Raw genomic sequence first — 18,160 nt, forward strand, 5'->3', positions numbered from 1 at the left:
ATAAAAATGGAATTCAAAGGCCAAAATAATGAAGTAAACCATTCAAAAATAAGGTGAATAGTTTCCAGAGTCTTTCCCTGGTCCTTGACTAGCATTTTGCAATGCCCAGCTGACTTTTGTGGCTGTGGTTGATACAAACCATCGACAGCTGTGAAGTGCTCCAGGGTGGTCCCCAGAGTATCACCCAGAGTCACAGAAGTGTACACAGGCCTGCAAGGCAGGAGTCATTTGCTACGGAGCACACAGATGTCAGCCAGCTTTTACCTGAACATGACGGGCAGCACTGTCCAGGATGAATGGTGGGGTTGCCACAGGCAGGCACCGGGCAGGTGATCAGGGCACACATTTCCCGTCCATTGTGACAGTAGCACTCCCGGCACCCATCGTGCCAGCTTTCCTCATTTTTATGATGATGGCCATCCATGGACAGACATGTGCCTGACAGGACAGGTGGCCCGGCTGAAGCAGGGACCTCTGGACAGACAGAAGGCAGCCTGGTAAAGAAGCAGCTACTGCACAGGAGAAACAGCCTGTAGTGTCCTTACATGGAGGGGTACACAGCCACCAAAGTCACATCTGTCAGGGACAGTTAGTGACACAGGATAAGCTCACAAGAAGCATTTACGTATATAAGGTCTCGATTTTGTAAAAATAAGAAATGTGTAGAAAAAACTATAAACATGTTTCTCTCCCATTGGTGGGATTATAGTTGATTTTTACTTCTTTCATTCAATTTTTTCACATTTTATACAATAAGCAAGCACTGATTTTGTAACAAAAAAGCAAGGAACATTATACTCATGTTTAATATATGCAGAACAACATTCTGGAAGTTTTACCTGACAGGGAAATCCTAGGCCCTTTGAATCTAACAGATCTTTGCTCAGTGGAACAATTGAAGTAGTGATCTTTGCTCAGTGGAACAATTGAAGTAGTGATTAGATTTTTGTTTACTCTGTCCCCTTAAAAAACACCTTTAAAATGTTAACTGTCTAACTTTGAACACAGAGCAAGCTTCAGGGGTCTTCTATTGCTTTATCTGTAGACCATGTGGCAACAAAAAGGAACTGGGACGGGCAGCAGGGATGGAGGCGGGGGACATGCAGAATAGGGCCAGGTACACGCTCACGTGGCTTCAGGAGCATCCTGGAGCAGGAAGTCTCAGGCAATAGGGCCACCCGGGAAGTATGCTTACAGCTGAAGGCTGACGTGTGCTCACTCAGCAAAAGCCTCAATTCTCAATGAGCGGACTTTTTAGCCATATTCATCCTCCAAGAGCTTTGAAAAGGGAATCTTTGCTGTATCAATTGTATTACTCAAATCCTGAGCAGAGGCAGACTCTACAAAGGTCAAGGTAAAGGTTCCTGGGACAAATAAAACTGAAGAGCTAAGAAGGTGATTACTTTGGTCAATGCACTGAGCATTATATGCTTCCTTCCTAAATTCTATTCTGAGTTTTTGTTCAATTCAGATGAAGGCAACAGGTAGTCTTGTGGGGTGGCCCTACAGAAAGTGACGTCTGTGTCCGGGCAGGAAGCAACCGCTTCAGCCATTTCATTTATATAATGGCCTTCTGCTCTTCCTTTGTGTGCCTCTGGCTGCTTTGAGGGGGGAGGGCTGGACGCTGGCACTTACCTCTGCACCTGCAGATAAGACAGCCATGACTGTCCTGCTGGAAACCCAAGGGGCAGATTTTACTGCATGGGAGTTCTGGACATTTCTTACAGCGACAGATGTCACAGCCGTGCTTATTCTTCCTGGGTAATTAAAATTTTGTCAGAGGTCAGAAAATCAAAAAGTCTCAAATGACGTCCAGGTGCTCAGAACAAGGGTCACTGAGGTGACATTGCTATTAAGCAGAATGACTTGACTCTTGCTCTCAATGACTCCTGGAGTAATGTGTAAATAGCTCCCTATGGCCATGACCACCCGTGGCCATCACCAAGGTTGAGACTGAATTTTAGAATCCCAATGATATGTCTGTTGATTAGGAAAAGTGGCATCAGAATATAAAAAGATGAACGTGAGACTCCACGAATAGGATGGTGAAGGACACATCACTGGTCAATGTGGAGATCAGTATAAGGGCAAAAGGCTACAGTGCGTTCTTATGGGACCACGTTCTCTGAGATTTCAGACAATTGTGAACATTTTAATAATGAGAAAGCTCCCAAAACTTATGGAAGACAGGAGAACTTAAGGACCCATAGATCTGGAAATGCTACATAAATGCTCATAAAAAAAAAAAGCCTTGAGAAGTCCTAAAGTCAAGGTCCAGTAATTACTTCGTAAGATCTAGCTAGAAAAGAGTATCAGTTCAGAAATGCTCCATCCATGGGGTGTAACCTAAGCATATCGGGTGAAGAAAAAAGGCTGGATGAATTTGTTCTATGTCTAACTTTTGTGCTGATCAGGAAGATTATATTAAATAGAAGAGTTTACATAACAACATCGGAGGAGTCTAAGTGGAGGTTTTCTGGACAAAAATTCTTACGGACAATTCCAGATTTTCTTTAAAAGGAAACTGACACTGCCAGCTTGACAACAGGTGGTCAACAGTGGGACCTTTTTCTGTCCACTAGCGGCAGGACTGAGGGATCTCTCAGATGCAGCATCAGCTCTACAGGTGTTGCCCCATTGGCCTCCTGGGCCTCAGACAAGGAGGTGTTTCTCTGTTTACCATCATGCTTCATCCCAAGAGCACAAGGTGGCAACGGTGTTGTCCAAATAAAGAAAAGGTCTGGCTTCTTTCTTATCTTGGAAAAATTAAGGGGCTTTAAAAGAGGACAACAGTTGGTATACCACTGCCCAAATGACAACTATGCTACATTTTGGTAAGTGAAATGAGAACTGAATATTAGGGTCTACTTATTTATTTCAACATGCCAAAAACAATGAATTAAAATGAATTAGTCATACTAATTTCACATGGTGTCATTTTCAAGTTCCATCAAGACTCTGACTAATTTATTCATTCATTCATTCATCATTCATTCAATAAGCATTTGCTACATGCATAAAGTAGTGGTCCATTCAACAGGTGTATACAAGGGGCACCAATGGTTGCCTTTATCCTAACACTTTCATATGGTGTCTGGCCAAGATTTTTCCTTCAGAGGCTGTCTTTGAAACCTGTGCTCTAGCCAGTACTGTCCTCAGTTGTCCACTGCAGTCACCTGGGCCCTCCCTGAATGTGCTTACCAATAGGAACACAAAGTGAAATCTACAATCCTCTAAGAAGTTTCTAAGACAAAGGTTGGACTTGAAGGCAATTTTGATTTTGAACTATCATAATACTGCAGCAAGTGGCTCTAACTTTTTTTTTTAACTACTACTATAATAATGATATAAAGATATTAGCAGTAAAGCTAAGAAATAATTATACTTTTATTGGCATCATATTTATATTTTAGGATCAAGAACAGTGGGAAATTTTTAAGAATACTGTTCTCAATGTTATTATCCAATTAAAATTAGCGTTAAGATTCCCCTTCTCCCTTAACTAGAATTTCCAAGAGAAAGAATAAAAAAGATGACTGAAAGAAAACAGGCAAGAGAAGACAAATCTAGGACCTGTATAATTACTAGCACTACAGAAATATCAAATTAGAAAGGTCGAAATACTAAAATAAGAGACTGATAAAGAAAGAATGATAAAGCATGATTCTCAAAAGTGGTTTTCTCAAGGCACCAACTTGATATACAGGCAGAGATCAATGCTAATATAGACACTAAAGAAACAAATATGAAGTATCTATTTTGCCCCTGGAATAATCTAGATTGTCATGGAGTTTGACTCAATAACAAATACAAGTCATGGTCCATACTTCCAAGGAAGTTTATGAAGTCTTACTGCTACATGAAGAAAATATATGGTGACCCGTAGCCTGGTACCAAGGTAGGACAACTAGGTACGGCAGGTAAGGATGCTCTGTACTGCCAAGAAGTGGCCATCAACTGATCTTACAGCTGGGATTAAGTAAATGATCACAAAGTAGTCACTGGGATAGCTGTGAAAAGCTACAGCACTTACAACACTGGGGCCTCATCACGATTCTGTCTTCCTGCTGGCTGTGTTCTAAGGACCTTGCTATGGGGAAGTTCCCCAGAACAGGCCCAAAGGTAGGGTCATACATGGCCCTGCCCATCTTCATAAAAGCGTAAGAGTAAATCTGGACTCTTACCTGTGAAGACACAATCCTTTCTCTGCATTCTCAATAACCCAACAAAACAAGCACAGACATTCAGGACTCAGCATATCATTAATTCACTCACAAACATACATAATACAGCTAACAAAAACAGATGTTTCATCAAGTTACAGGCAATTAAGTATAGGTAATACTTACAGGTATCCCAATGGACAATGCTTGTCACAGATTACAGGCTTGCACTTCTTTGGCCGTGGGCGGCACTGGCAGATCTCACAGCCATGGGTATCAGTTTGGAAACCGAAGAGACAATCCAACGTGCATCCTCGTTTGAGGCTGGTGCACAGCTCCTCCCCTGGGAAAAAACAGGACAGCATGTTCCTCCTAAAGATGACTAGATCATGACACTTCAATTCCTAAATACCTTCTCCTAACCATCCATAAATTTAAAGTTCTGAGCCCTACCATAGCATTATAATGGTTTAAATTACAGACGTGCTAATTCGTGGCTAGCACAACGTGGCTCGATGTTTTGATACGAATAATCAAAATAAAGTCCAGCTTTGAAATACAGAACTCTTAAGTATACTCAGCCTAGTAGTGAAGAGTAGGCTGGTGACTACCATTTGAGGTGCTAATGAAATTTAAAGCATTTTTTCATAAAATTTGTTTATTAGTTACCCCTAACTACTGACTGACATATTGTTTAAACGTGCGAATTAGAAACTTAAACCCCGAACTTCATTATATGTGTTGTTTTTATTGCATGCCTATGATAACACTCATCCTTAAATTTCCATACATCGTTTATTTTCATGGGTGTTAGATGTTATCATAAAAAGCTGAAAACCAAACCGGTTACCGCTGAGTCGATTGCAACTCATAGTGACCCTATAGGACAGAACAGAACTGCCTCATCGAGTTTCGAAGGAGCAGCTGGTGGATTCAAACGGCCGACCTTTTGGTTACTAGCCAATAGCTTAACCACTGTGTCACCAGGGCTCCATATAACACTGCATATTATACACCGCATGGTTAAGTGTTATGGCTGCTGACCGAGAGGTCAGCAGTTTGAATGCACCAGGCACTCCTTGGAAACTCTATGGGGCAGTTCTACAGGGTTGCTATGAGTCGGAATCGACTCGACAGCATTTTTTTTTTTTTTTTATACACAGCATAAAGGTCTTTTTACCCTTGCTTTAAAAGGAGCCTTTAAAAAGTACATCTCTGATAACGTGATAGGAAGTGTTCCATTTTGATGTTTTCTTCTTACATTCCAACAAATATTTGAGCATTTGGATATACTTAGCTAACTAAAAAAAAATGTGCCTGTCAGAGAAATATCCAGATTGTTTAAACTTCTACTATTTGGAATGTTCAAAATGTCCCCTATTAGCAGAATCTGGAGCGAGTGATATGTAACTGTCCTCAGTTAGTCAACCATTAATTTATTATTTTAGAAGGAACAAAAGAGAAGATGCGATGGGCTGGCCAAAGGAGCTACCAGAGATGTTAGCTTACTAAAAGTCTTCTAAAGTGACTTTTGTGTTGTGATATGGGACTTAACAGAACATTATAGGGGATAAGGGGATAAACATGTTAAGGTGAGAAAACCATGCTTGGTGGTATAACTAAAGCAAATTGAGATATGTATGAATCAAACACAGAATCTGAAAGACAACCAAGTTTAAAGAAGGGAAGTTGATCTGGTGATGGCAAAAGTATGGCAATGTTTGATGGCTGTTCTGCATGGACTGGTAAGATGGGATGCAGAGACTATTATTGCTAGAATAATAAATGAGTGTTTATTTTATTTGGACATTCTTTAAGCATAGATACTATAAATAATGCATAAGTTATCAGGAAAAACAGAACACATTTGCCCCCGCCCCACACAAATCTTACAATCTAAAATTAAACCTTAACTACAATTAATAGGTGAAGTGGGTTCCTGTTTTACATAAATATTTTCAGACAGCATCTTTTATGAATGTAGGCTGGCAATACTCGAACATTCAATTGGCTTTTTTAAAAAGGAAAATGTGATTTATGCTATAATTTTCTACTTTGTTGTTACCATAAACCTTTCATTACACATATTTAATATAACCTCGTGGGTCTGTATCACACTGTGATTACTAATTTGCATCCTTAAAAATAAAATTTTAAATGGCTCATTTAAAAATTTGTAATTATATGACTTGAAAGGTCATCATTTTTTATCTCTTTCCTATTATTAAGGGAATGATGAAGGAGGGAGAAGACTTGCACAGCCACATTGCTTCCCGAGACAGAGAGCAAACCCGTGTCTAACTTGTGAACCCATTTTTCTCTTATACAAATTTTTAAGTCACGATGCCAAGCGGATTATGTTGGGGAATTGATGAATTAAAAACTCTCTGAGAACTTCCCAGAGTCAGCATCCATGGGGATTAAATTCTTTAAAACTCTGAAGACTGAGCCACTTATGTGCTTTTATTGTTATGGTCCTGTAAAAAAAGAAAGAGGTGCTCCACAGAACTTAATCTAGAATGGTCTTCACCCTCAAGGAAAGTGTAAAAAATTTGATAAAAACTAAATTTGTCTTTAATCACGTTTGCTTTGCAATGAAAGAGAATTTCAAACAAAGGATTCTCTTTCATTGCAAAGAATAAAGGGCGCTCATTAGAAACCAGACAGCTATGCCACACGGAGTGTGTAGCCTGGGCATTCCCCTGCCTCAGGATGGCTCACGTGCACACCTCGATGCCTCGTCTACAGTCTGGGTGTATCTGGATTCTGCTCCCCAGCCGGAGGGAGCTCTTGCGTGGGGCCCTATTTTATTTCTGTAGCCCACTGGCTATTGCGATGTTTAAATATGGAGTGCGTCCTCAATAAAATCTGCTGAACGAATGAAATCAGTCAACGTTCTTGCTACTTTACACTCTCAGCAAGGCTGCCATATTTTCCAAAATACTGGCACTTGCTAAACAATTCAAAACATTATATTGTCTTTTAGTTCAAAGGCCCAGGGTGGTGCCAATGGCCTGAACTTGACACTGACCTAAAGGGTGGCAGTTAACCCACCCAGTGGCACCACAGAAGAAAGACCTGATCATCTGCTTCTATAAAGATTACAGCCAAAAATAAAAACACAAAGACCCCATGGAGCAGTTCCACTCTGTCACATGGAGTCACCATGAATCAGAATTAACAGCAACAGGTAAAGATAATCTTCCAGTTCAGGAATAACCAAAGCCAAACTCGTTGCCATCAAGTCGGTTCTGACACATAGCTACCCTATAGGAGAGAAGTCCCCCTATAGGGTTTCCAAGGAGTGGCTGGTGGATTCAAAATGCCAACCTTTTGGTTAGCAGCCATAGCTCTAAACCACTGCACCACCAGGACTCCAGTTCAGAAATAGAGAATATTAAATACTAGAAGGTAGCCCTAGGTCCACGTGTCAATTATGGATTTTTCTTAAGAGAAATGTATCATCAAGACAAACATTTAAATAAAGAGCAGAACAGATGGATGAGAGATACCTTACTCACAGAAATGAGGGTTTATAAATTCGTTTGGAAGGCTTTTAGTATATCACTCTAAGAAGCAACCATGGAAAGAAAGGTGGCTTTATGTTTGTAAGTTTTCAGCATTATGACCTTATATGTGATCTAAAAAGGTATTCTAATCCATGGGGGAAAATTACTATCGAAGAGAAACTGATAAATAATGGTCAAGTACAGGGCCTGTATATAATGGTGGGTCCATGGCAACTACATAGCAAACTCTGTTCAGTCTGGAGAAAACGAGATGTTTGTTTCCAGAGGGAAAATGCAGCACAACTGTACGTAGCACCATTCGCTCTATGATGGGTGAACACAACGCCACTTCCGTATAGAACACAATGGGGATAGTGCCTCCTAGAGCCGTGCTGTATAACTCTCTGCTGCAGCACTTCTCACTCTTCGACAGTGGCCATTCCCACCAACCTGCTACCAGTTAAGAATGGCCATGAAGTTGCAGAGACTATTAAATAAAGACATGCAACACGACAAATGGTGGCCCAATCTTGACTCTGACAGGTATCAGTTCAGAGTTACAATGAAATGAAGCAAGGAAGCCCTCTCCCTACAACTGACGCTGTGACCTTTTTTGGATGCTTATCTAGATATATATTTCATGTTACCCTGTTACTCCCGTTAATTTTACATGTCTGTATCAGTTTCTATAAGGAGCCCTGGTGACGCAGTAGTTAAGAGCTTGGCTGTTAACCAAAAGTTTGGCAGTTCGAATCCACCAACTGCTCCTTGGAAACTCTATGGGGGCAGTTCTACTCTGTCCTACAGGGTCTCTATTGAGTTGGAATCTACTCCACGGCAATAGGTTTTATTATCAATAATAAAAACATTATTAATTTCTAGAATTACATAACGTTAAAATTGGAAGAGAAGCTATAAACAATCTAGTTAAATTCAATTTAAAGATGTAGAAAATAAGATGACAAAAGTTTAAAAAAAAAAAACAAAAACTTGTAGAGTCGATTTCAACTCACAACGACCCTACAGGACAAGAGTAGAACTGCCCCATAGTTTCCAAGGAGCGCCTGGTGGATTCGAATTGCCAACCTTTTGGTTAGCTGCTGTAACACTTAACCACTACGCTACCAGGATTTCCAAAAGACTAGATGTTACTTAATTTATATACATGTCATTTAATACATATAATTCATATAATAAGTTAAAAAATATTATGTCTGTTTAAAAGCACCAAACATTTCTGGTTAAAGAGTAATGTTTTTAGGAACACTCTGTGCCAATAAAGTGTTAGGTTATTAGTAGTTTATATAAATGAATTTCTTTTAATTCTTCTTAATATAGTACTGTCTTAAACATCTTTTGCCATATGTCTTTTCTTTATTTTAAATATATCTTTGAGAAAGTGAGTCAGGGATGATTTAAATTCTCTGTGCGCCCTTGATATATTACTTTGTTTAAGTGTGCTACAAGAATGTAATAGGTTACAGGTTAAATGAGCAAAGCTACAATATGTTCAAACAAAAGAATTCTTTGTCATATACTTTCCACATATTTTTGAAGGACATGTTTCTGCAGGGTTTTGATTTCAGTCTTAAAGTGAATGTAATATGCAAGATTGTTGCAGTATCATTATAACATATTAGCACATTATAGATATATTACTGACATTAGTCAAGGGTAAGGATCATTTTTATTATATTTGTATCCCTAGTGACTGGCATATAGTGGGCACTGAACAAATACTAGATGAAAGAGGGGACAAGTGAATGAACAAACAACAAACCAATGAACAGAGGTAAAATATTTATTTGGGCTGGTCTTACTTTAAGAAATTTGATGCCAGTGAAAACTAGGTTTAATCTCTAAGAGAAAATATTGGTACAAATGACTCAGGCAATGCAAGTAAATCAGGCCTGGGTGGGATGCAAAAAATAATGTAAGGGAGAATTTTAGACAGAATCAGTACTTAGCAAGCAGCTGCAATGGGAAAAAGAACATATTTACGTTTTCTTTGGCTATAAGGAACATTCTTTTTTCTAATGCCAGTGGAAGGAGAACGAGAACAGTCAAGGGTTAGAATGAAAGGTAGAAGACTGTCCTTGGAGGGCAGGAAGAACTGCAAGCAGGCTGGTACCGGAATAAAGGGAGGGAAGTTGGGGGCTTTCCATGCTGGCTAGCTTGGGCTGGCTCAGAAGCAGATTTGTTTTAAAAGGTCTATCGTATAGTAAATAATTACCATATGTCAGGCAACGGAGTTAGTTTTGCATTCAATTATTTATTTAATCAAACAGCCCCTAAGTTAGGTTCTATGTTCTGCACTTTACAGATGAGGACCCAGAAGCTCTGATAGGGAAAGTAAGTTGCCCTGATCACCCAGGTCCAGGCCAGGCTGTTGATGCCAGAGCCTGAGAGGATGGCTGCTTCAGTTCACGAAAACATGACAACCCAGGATCTGGTAGTTTGGTTTACTGACTCACCTCCCTGTGGCTTCCAAAGGTGTCAGATAATCAGGATTGCTAATAGGAGGGGCACTGAGAGCAGAATGCTCTATGACCAGGCTTCTGTACGACATAGACAAATGGAAAATACCAGTTGGTGCTTAGTTATGTTTTTAGGTCTAGGGTGGCAGAGAGTGAGATCTCCGTGTGATGAGATGGACACATGGTCAGAACTGCGAGACCTCAAAGACGAATCTCAGACAAGAACCATGTCCAAAGACATCCCTGATCCCGATGGCTCCCGACTCATCTGCTCAGCAAAGACCCACTGGGCCCCAAGCTCTGAGCACAGCCCCAGGAGATGGGACAGTTCCTTTCCTCCTCTGGCATGAGCAAGTGCCTGGTCCTGCAGGACCAAGGCTCCTCTTAACAGGATTCATTTCTTTAAGTTATAGAATTTGGCCAGAAACGATGATATTTCCTTAGTGTTTCAGGTACAAGAGATTTTTTTCCTCAGGGGAGGTCTTGCATTATACTCATCTTTGTGCCTTAGCACCTACAACTTGGCAGGCGTTCTATTTATATTAGATGAAGCAAGAAAGGAGAACAAAGAAAGACTAAATAGACTTACAAATACGTAAAATTTACAAATAATGAATAGTTACAAAAGACCTATATGTAAAAAACTTATTGAAACAAAATGCAACCGCCACTTGTCCGTCTTTCTCCCTAAGTATTAATGGAGAGGCCCCGCAGGCCAGCGGACCAGGGTGCACACAACACTAACATGAAGACGGGAGAGCAAGGGCTTCCGAATCGTCTCAATTTGCAAAAGGCCAGTGAGACATTTTTAACTTGCTTTAATGATAACTTGGGGACATTGCTTCTCTGGACTGAACTGCGAAGGTTTCAGGTGCAGCGACAGGAGTCTTATATAACCGTAACCATATTGCCAAAAAGTTTATAAGAGCAAAGCCCAGGTGAACGTGGCGGGTGAGGTGACTGGGCATTAGAGAGTCTGTATTTTTAGACTTCAAAAGTTCAGATAAAGATTTAGGTACGACGCGAAAGTTCAGATAAAGATTTAGGTACGACGCGAGCTCTCCAAAGGGAGGTACAAAAGGCTGTTGTTAGTCGCCATGGAGTCTGCTCTGACTCATGGTGACCTTATGTATAAAAAAACTGATGCCGTCGAGTCGATTCGATTCTGATTTACAGCAACCCCATAGGACAGAGTACAATCGCCCCACTGAGTTTCCAAGGAGCACCTGGTGGATTTGAACGGCTGACCTTTTGTTTAGTAGGCTGTAGCACTTAACCACTACGCCACCAGGGTTTCTGACCTTATGTATAAGGGAACGAGATATTGTCCAGTCCTGTGATATTTTCATTATCGTTGATATGTTTGAGTCCGCTGTACAGGCTATCGTGTCAATCCATCTCATTGAGGGTTTTCCTCGTCTTTGCTTACAAAAGGCAGAACAGCGCATAAAAGGGACTGGCCTTCCTCTGAATAGCCGCAAGTGTCAGGAAGGCAGGACAGGCCCAGATGGGTGGAGTCTTACGGGAAATTTAAAGACGGCAGCAACAACCACCACAGCACCAGTTTTATAAGCTCTATTTTAGCACTAACTCCATGGAGCAAAGAGTCTGATGGTAACGTGTAACTGAGAAAATGGAAATTACTCAACTCCAATTGTGTATTAGTCATCTTCATCAAACATATTCTTACATAAAAAAGTGATAAACAATTAAGGGTGGAGGAATATAAAGTTCAAGATAACTGATAAATCGAAAAGTGAGCACCCATCTATATTAGGTCATTCCAAGTCTCTGTGCTGAGATAATGATATCCAGAGGCCCGCAGAGAACCTGCTTATAGAACCACTGTTTGCTTCTGAGAGTTCAGAGAGAACGGAAAAGATTTCAGAAAACTAAAGAAGATCAAATGTCAATTTAAGAGGGACAAAGGATTCTAAAAACCACAGCAAACTAAGCTTGACCTTCACAACTTAAAAATTTTCAAAAAGAATTATTGAATACGATCGCGTTCAACAAATGATCTCAATGATTTGTAACATTCAGAAAAGAAAGTATTGACCACCAGGAGCCAGCATGGGTTCAGGAAGAACAAGCCATGTGCCCTACTAACTTCATTTTATTTTTAAAATAAGGTCTCCAGCAAAGTTATGGTATAAATATAACGCATTCTGATTTCAGTTAAGATACCGGCCAAGTGTTTCAAGACTTCCTTACAGAGATGGAGCTGACATGTTGTTAGCTAAGTAACTCCACTCAAGGAGTGAGGATTATCAGTTTTACGCCATTTTGCAGGAAGGCCTTTAGGGCCACAGGGCTCTGTCCTTGGTTTTGTATGATTTCTTTTTTTTTTAATTCAATGATTCAGAAGAGGACATATAAGGGGTGCTTATTTTAATATAAAGTGGGAGGCATAAAGTATAAGATCACTTATTAAGATTAAAAAATATCCCAACTAGTTGGAAAATGGTTTAAAACTATCAAAACAATTTCCTGTTGAATTCAGCCATGCATTTACATTATTTAAAAAAAAAAAAAAGGTCTTCAAATATGGAATGAACGAGAATGACTTAATAGCAGCTAATGGGAAAAGCACCTAGTGGTTCTAGCTCCTTATAAACTCGATATGAGCCAATATTGTACTCTTCAAAGAACTAATGCAAACGTAGGCTACATAATAGCAATGCACTGATCAGACCAATTTCTAGAGTACGGCAGTCCCCCTTATCTGCAGTTTCAGTTACCTACAGTCAATCACAGTCTGAAAATGTTAAATGAATAGTGTGATGAATCTCATGTTGTCCTATTCCATTCAGCCTGGGGACCACATTCACCTAACTTTTATTATAGTATATTGTTATAATTGTCCTATTTTATTATTAGTTATTGTTGTTAATCTCTTACTGTGCCTAATTTATAAAGTAAACTTTATTGTAGGTGTTGTGTATTGAACTGTGCCCCCCAAAAATGTGTATCAACTTGGCAAGTCCGTGATTCCCAGTATTGTTTGACTATCATTTTGTCATCTGGTTTGATTTTCCTATGTGTTGTAAATCCTACCACTACGATGTTAATGAGGTGGGATTAGCAGCAGTTATATTAACTAGACAGGACCGAATCGGGTCTTAAGTCAATCTCTTGAGATGTAAAAGGGAAGTGAGCAGAAAGACATGAGGGATCTCATACTACCAAGAAAGCGAAGGCAGGAGCAGAGCATGTCCTTTGGACCCGAGGTTCCTATGCTGAGAAGCTCCTAGACCACGGGAAAATTGATGACAAGGACCTCCCCTCAGAACTGTCAGAGAAAGCCTTCCCCTAGAGAGCTGGCACCCTGAATTTGGAATTCTAGCCTCCTAGACTGTGAGACAATAAATTTCTCTTTGTAAAAGCCATCCACTCGTGGTACTTCTATTATAGCAGCACCAGATAACTAAGATAATAGGTATGTACGTATAGGACAAAATATAGCGTATATAAGGTTTGTTTGGTCTATCCATGGTTTCAGGCACCTACAAGGGGTCTTGGAATGTATCCCCCTGCAGATAATGGGGGACTATTGAATTTCTACTATTTCTGGGCCACACATTTATGTAAGAACAATGGCATGTTGTGTGTCAGTAAGAAGTTGGGAAGGATCAAAAGAATTCTAGAAACTATGTCACCTGAGGAATGGCCCAGGACGTGTATTCTGATTGAAAAACTAGGGGAATTCAAAATTGTTTTAAATATAAAGAGTACTTTTCCCCCTCTATGGAAGAAATGCAATACACACTATCCAGTTTCAGAGTGCACAGCTTGGCAATATGATTGGAATCCACATGGAGGCAGAGTTGTGGTTAAAAAAATGAATCCGACTCTAAGGATTATGGCTGTCGTAGGTGGAACATGACACTGAGCTAGTGACCTTCTTGTCACTGGATGACCCCAGCAAGGGTGCTGCAGACAGAGATGACTGGGTGGCTGGGTGATGTACTTCAAGGACTCTGAAGCTGCACCATGATGTTGTTGGACACCAAGGAGCTTCTGGATACAATGAAACAAATATGAAAACCAGAATAAAAGAGCAGCTCTTTTTTCCTAAATGACTATGTATTTGTTTGTATAAGAATAATTTTTTTTTCTTCTTTCAGGTTGCCAAGGGAATGTCATGAATAGGAGTGAAAAAGATATTCAATCACATAATATGCTTTGACAGTATCATATTAAAAAAAAAAAAAATGCCTCAAAAAATATATAATCTTCTGTATACTCACTGTTTTTGCACTGACAAGTTCGACAACCATTATGATCAAGTTTGAAACCATAAATGCAGTCCTTCTCCGTAAGGGTGCAGTTTGATAGCTCCCCACATGCAGGTGGATCAATTGTGATGTAGGTTGGTTCTAACAATAAAAAGAGAAAATAAATAAATCAATGAAACATATCATTACCTCTTCAATGCTATTCAATCTTCGAAATTCCACACTATAGTAAGTTACAAAAATTTAATCAATAATTCTCATCAAATCTCAAACTTTTATTCTCTCATCATGTCTTTAACCCCTGAAAAAGAACTACTTTTAAACCAGATTTCTGAAAATCTGAACGATCTAATTTTTTATGTTCAACTAATTTACGTATTTTTTTGGGACCCTCGCAAAATACTTTTCTGTTGGTCATCACCATAGAGAGCAGATAAAAGAGGTTAAAATTACAGTAGTCTCCCCTTATCCATGGTTTCACTTTTTGTGGTTTCAGTTATCTGTGATCAACCCAGGTCTGAAAATGTTAAATAAGTGATGAGATCTCACACCATCCTGCTTGGGGACCACATTCATGTAACTTTATTATGCATATTGTTATCATTGTTCTATTCTTTCATTAATTATTGTTGCTAATCTCTTACCGTGCCTGATTTGTAAGTTAAACTTTATCATAGGTATGTAGGTGTAGGACAAAACATAGTTCGGTACTGTCCAAGGTTCCAGGCATCCACGGGGGTCTTGGACTGCCGTAATTCCACTGAATTTGTTAACTATTCTTCTATTTCTTCCTAATGTTTTATGAGTTTACTTATTTTTAAAAATAACCAAGACAAAGCTGCCAACTGTCAATCGACCCACTCCTCACTTCACAACACTTCTGAAATCTGTTACCTTTTTTTTTCAAATTAATAAATCAGAGACATTTTTGAAACAAGTTCCTTTTATCTTACATGTGATGCTCATCCAACTATTACAGACGCTATGATGGATGCCAGTGAACAGAAGCTTACATTCAGGGCCCACAGGCTTATGGCGGTGGCAGAGTGAGATCTAAACATCTGGGAGAAAGAGCAACCAGTCATTTTGGAAACAGACGCACAGCAAAACCAAGGCCTAAATGAGGTTCTACCTTCTCCACCATGCTATTAAGAACTGTTCTGGATAATAACAGTAATTGCACACACTTATATAATTTGTATTATGTGTTTATTTACTGTTTGTGGTGTTTTTCATAAATGCCTTCAAGCCTTATCATAATCCAGTGAGGTGGGTGCTATCACTACGCCCATTTTAGAGATGAGAAAATCTTGCCCAAGAGCACACAGTAAGTAGACCAAGGATTCAAACCCAGGCAGTCTGGCTCCAGAGTCACACTCTTAGCTTCTGGGCAACATAACGTCTGCTGTAATGGCACCTGTTCTGTACTGCAATGTAAGTGACAGTGTACATAATGTTTGGTTTGGGAAGAGTGCTGTCAAAGAAAGCAGCTATACTAACATGTTTATATAGCATCTTTTCAACCGAAAGGTACTACAAACTTCCTCAGAGTAAGCTGTTTCTCACAACATCTTTGTGAGGGAGCCAGGTACGATTTTATAGATGGAAAATATGAGGTGCAGAGAGGGTAACTGATTTATCTCAGTTTACAGAGCAACCCAGTTGCAGGCTGGGAATAGAACAGAACAGAGGTTCCCGACCTCCTGTCCAACACTCTATCCATTAGTTCACACTGAATTCTCAAGTTTCATCTCCTGTTACCACGGAAGAGAGACCAAAATAAGTATTTTAGTTGCCACTGCTCAGATCAAGAGTTCTAAGTTTTTATCCACTTGCTAAAAGGGGATAATGACTCAACCCCTTACAGGTAGCAGGCAACTACGACTTCTTACAGAAATGCTTTGATCAGTATTCTCCCGGTAAAATACTCCTCCTCTATTTTTATTACAATATACACAGTTTGAAGAACATCTCCCTAAAACTTTTATATAAACTTTGCACGGCTATAAAATTTCTAATTTCCTCCAATGGCCAAAGTACCCTTTCTGATAGATAATTGTAAACATAAAAAAGTAGCTTAAGCAAGTTTTAAGACATTGACTTATATTTCTTCAAGAAGTAGTTTTAGTTTAAGCAAGTTTTAAGACATACTGAATTAAATACAGAATTTCTATTTTCCTACATTCTCTTAAAATTCACCGTAAATAATTCAGTTGCCAAACTTATATATACTTTTTCTCTTTTATCACTACTATTAGTCCTCCAAAATAATAATTCTATTTCAGCCTTCAGCCACAAAACTGCACATTGTTTTGTCAAAATTACTGTAGCCACAAATACAAGACAGAGAGAGCAGGGGACCAGGATCAACTCTAAGCATACTTCTCGTATCAGAGGAAGAAGAGAGTTCTATGTTCTACAGAGTTAGTAAACCAAGGACCAAGGAGGAACTCTGAAGGGTATTTCAGTGCTTTCAGAGACAGCTTATGGGTGAAGAAACATCTTCAGTACTTGAACTTGGACTGAAACCTGGTGTTCATCACTGACATTTAAGATATAAAGTGGGTGAGAAAACTGTTTTTTTTTTAAAACAATATATATATATATGTATTTATTGTACTTTAGATGAAGGTTTACAGAACTAGCTTGTCATTAAACAGCACACACACAGTTTTTATGACACTGGTTAACAACCCCATAACATGTCAACACTCTCCTTTCTTGACCTTGGGTTCCCTATCAACACCTTTCCTGTCCCTTCTTGCCTTCTAGCTCTTGCCCCTGGGCTGTTGTAACCCTTTACTCTCATTCTGTTTTATGGGCTTGTCTAATCTTTGACTAAAGGGTGAACCTCAGGAGTGACTTCATTACTGAGCTAAAAGGGTGTCCAGGGGCCATACTCTCAAGGTTTCTCCAGTCTCTGTTAGACCAGTAAATCTGGTCTTTTTTTATGAGAGAGAATTTTGTTCCACATTTTTCTCCAGTTCTGTCTGGGACCCTCTACTGTGATCTTTGTGACAGCAGTCCGTGGTGGTAGCTGGGCACCATCTAGTTGTATTGGACTCAGTCTGGTGGAGGCCATGGTAGTTGTGGTTCATTAGTCCCTTGGACTAATCTTTTGTGTCTTTAGTTTTCTTCATTCTTCCTTGCTCCTGAAGGGGTGAGACCAGTGGAGTATCTTAGATGGCCACTCACAGGTTTTTCAGACCCCTGACACTACTCACTAAAGCAAAATTTAGAAATTTTCTTTATGAACTATATTATGCCAATTGAGCTAGAAGTTCCCCGTGACCACGGTCCCCACAGCCCTCAGCCCAATAATTTGATCCCTTAAGGAGTTTGGATGTGTCTGTGGAGCTTCCATAACTTTGTCTAGTACAGGTTGTGCTGGCTTTTCCAGTATTGTGTACTATCTCAGTCTTCATAAAAGTTACCACTACTCTATTGCCTATTTAATGTTTTTCCATCCTCTCCCTTGTAACCATCAAAGATTCTTTTTGTGTATAAACCTTTTTGTGAATTTTTGTGGATTTTTATAGTAGTGGTCTCATACCATATTTGTCCTTTTGTGATTGACTTATTTCACTCAGCATGATACCCTCCAGATTCATCCATGTTTTGAGATGCTTCACAGATTCATCATTGTTCTTTACTGTTGCGTAGTACTCTATTATGTGTATGTACCAAAGGTTGTTTATCCATTTATCTGCTGATGGGCATCTAGGTTGTTTCCATCTTTTTGCTATTGTGAACAATGCTGCAGTGAACATGGG

At 39.5% G+C, this 18,160-nt stretch overlaps 1 protein-coding gene across 5 annotated transcripts in view; it reads right to left on the minus strand.

The window, feature by feature from the left end:
* CRIM1 (cysteine rich transmembrane BMP regulator 1) overlaps window positions 1-18,160 on the minus strand; it is a 243,476-nt gene that overhangs the window by 47,731 nt on the left and 177,585 nt on the right. For 4 of the 5 annotated variants that reach the window (XM_049870461.1, XM_049870460.1, XM_049870458.1 and 1 more), the window contains 4 exons: window positions 14,400-14,528; window positions 4,350-4,506; window positions 1,636-1,757; window positions 265-474 (listed from right to left, as the gene is read on the minus strand). In XM_049870461.1, the coding sequence (XP_049726418.1) occupies window positions 265-474; window positions 1,636-1,757; window positions 4,350-4,506; window positions 14,400-14,528 (618 nt within the window). The remainder of the gene's footprint in view (window positions 1-264; window positions 475-1,635; window positions 1,758-4,349; window positions 4,507-14,399; window positions 14,529-18,160) is intronic. The other variant, XM_049870459.1, reaches the window with a different exon arrangement.

The sequence above is a fragment of the Elephas maximus genome, chromosome 26 (genome assembly GCF_024166365.1).
Source record: "Elephas maximus indicus isolate mEleMax1 chromosome 26, mEleMax1 primary haplotype, whole genome shotgun sequence".
NCBI lineage: Eukaryota > Metazoa > Chordata > Mammalia > Proboscidea > Elephantidae > Elephas > Elephas maximus.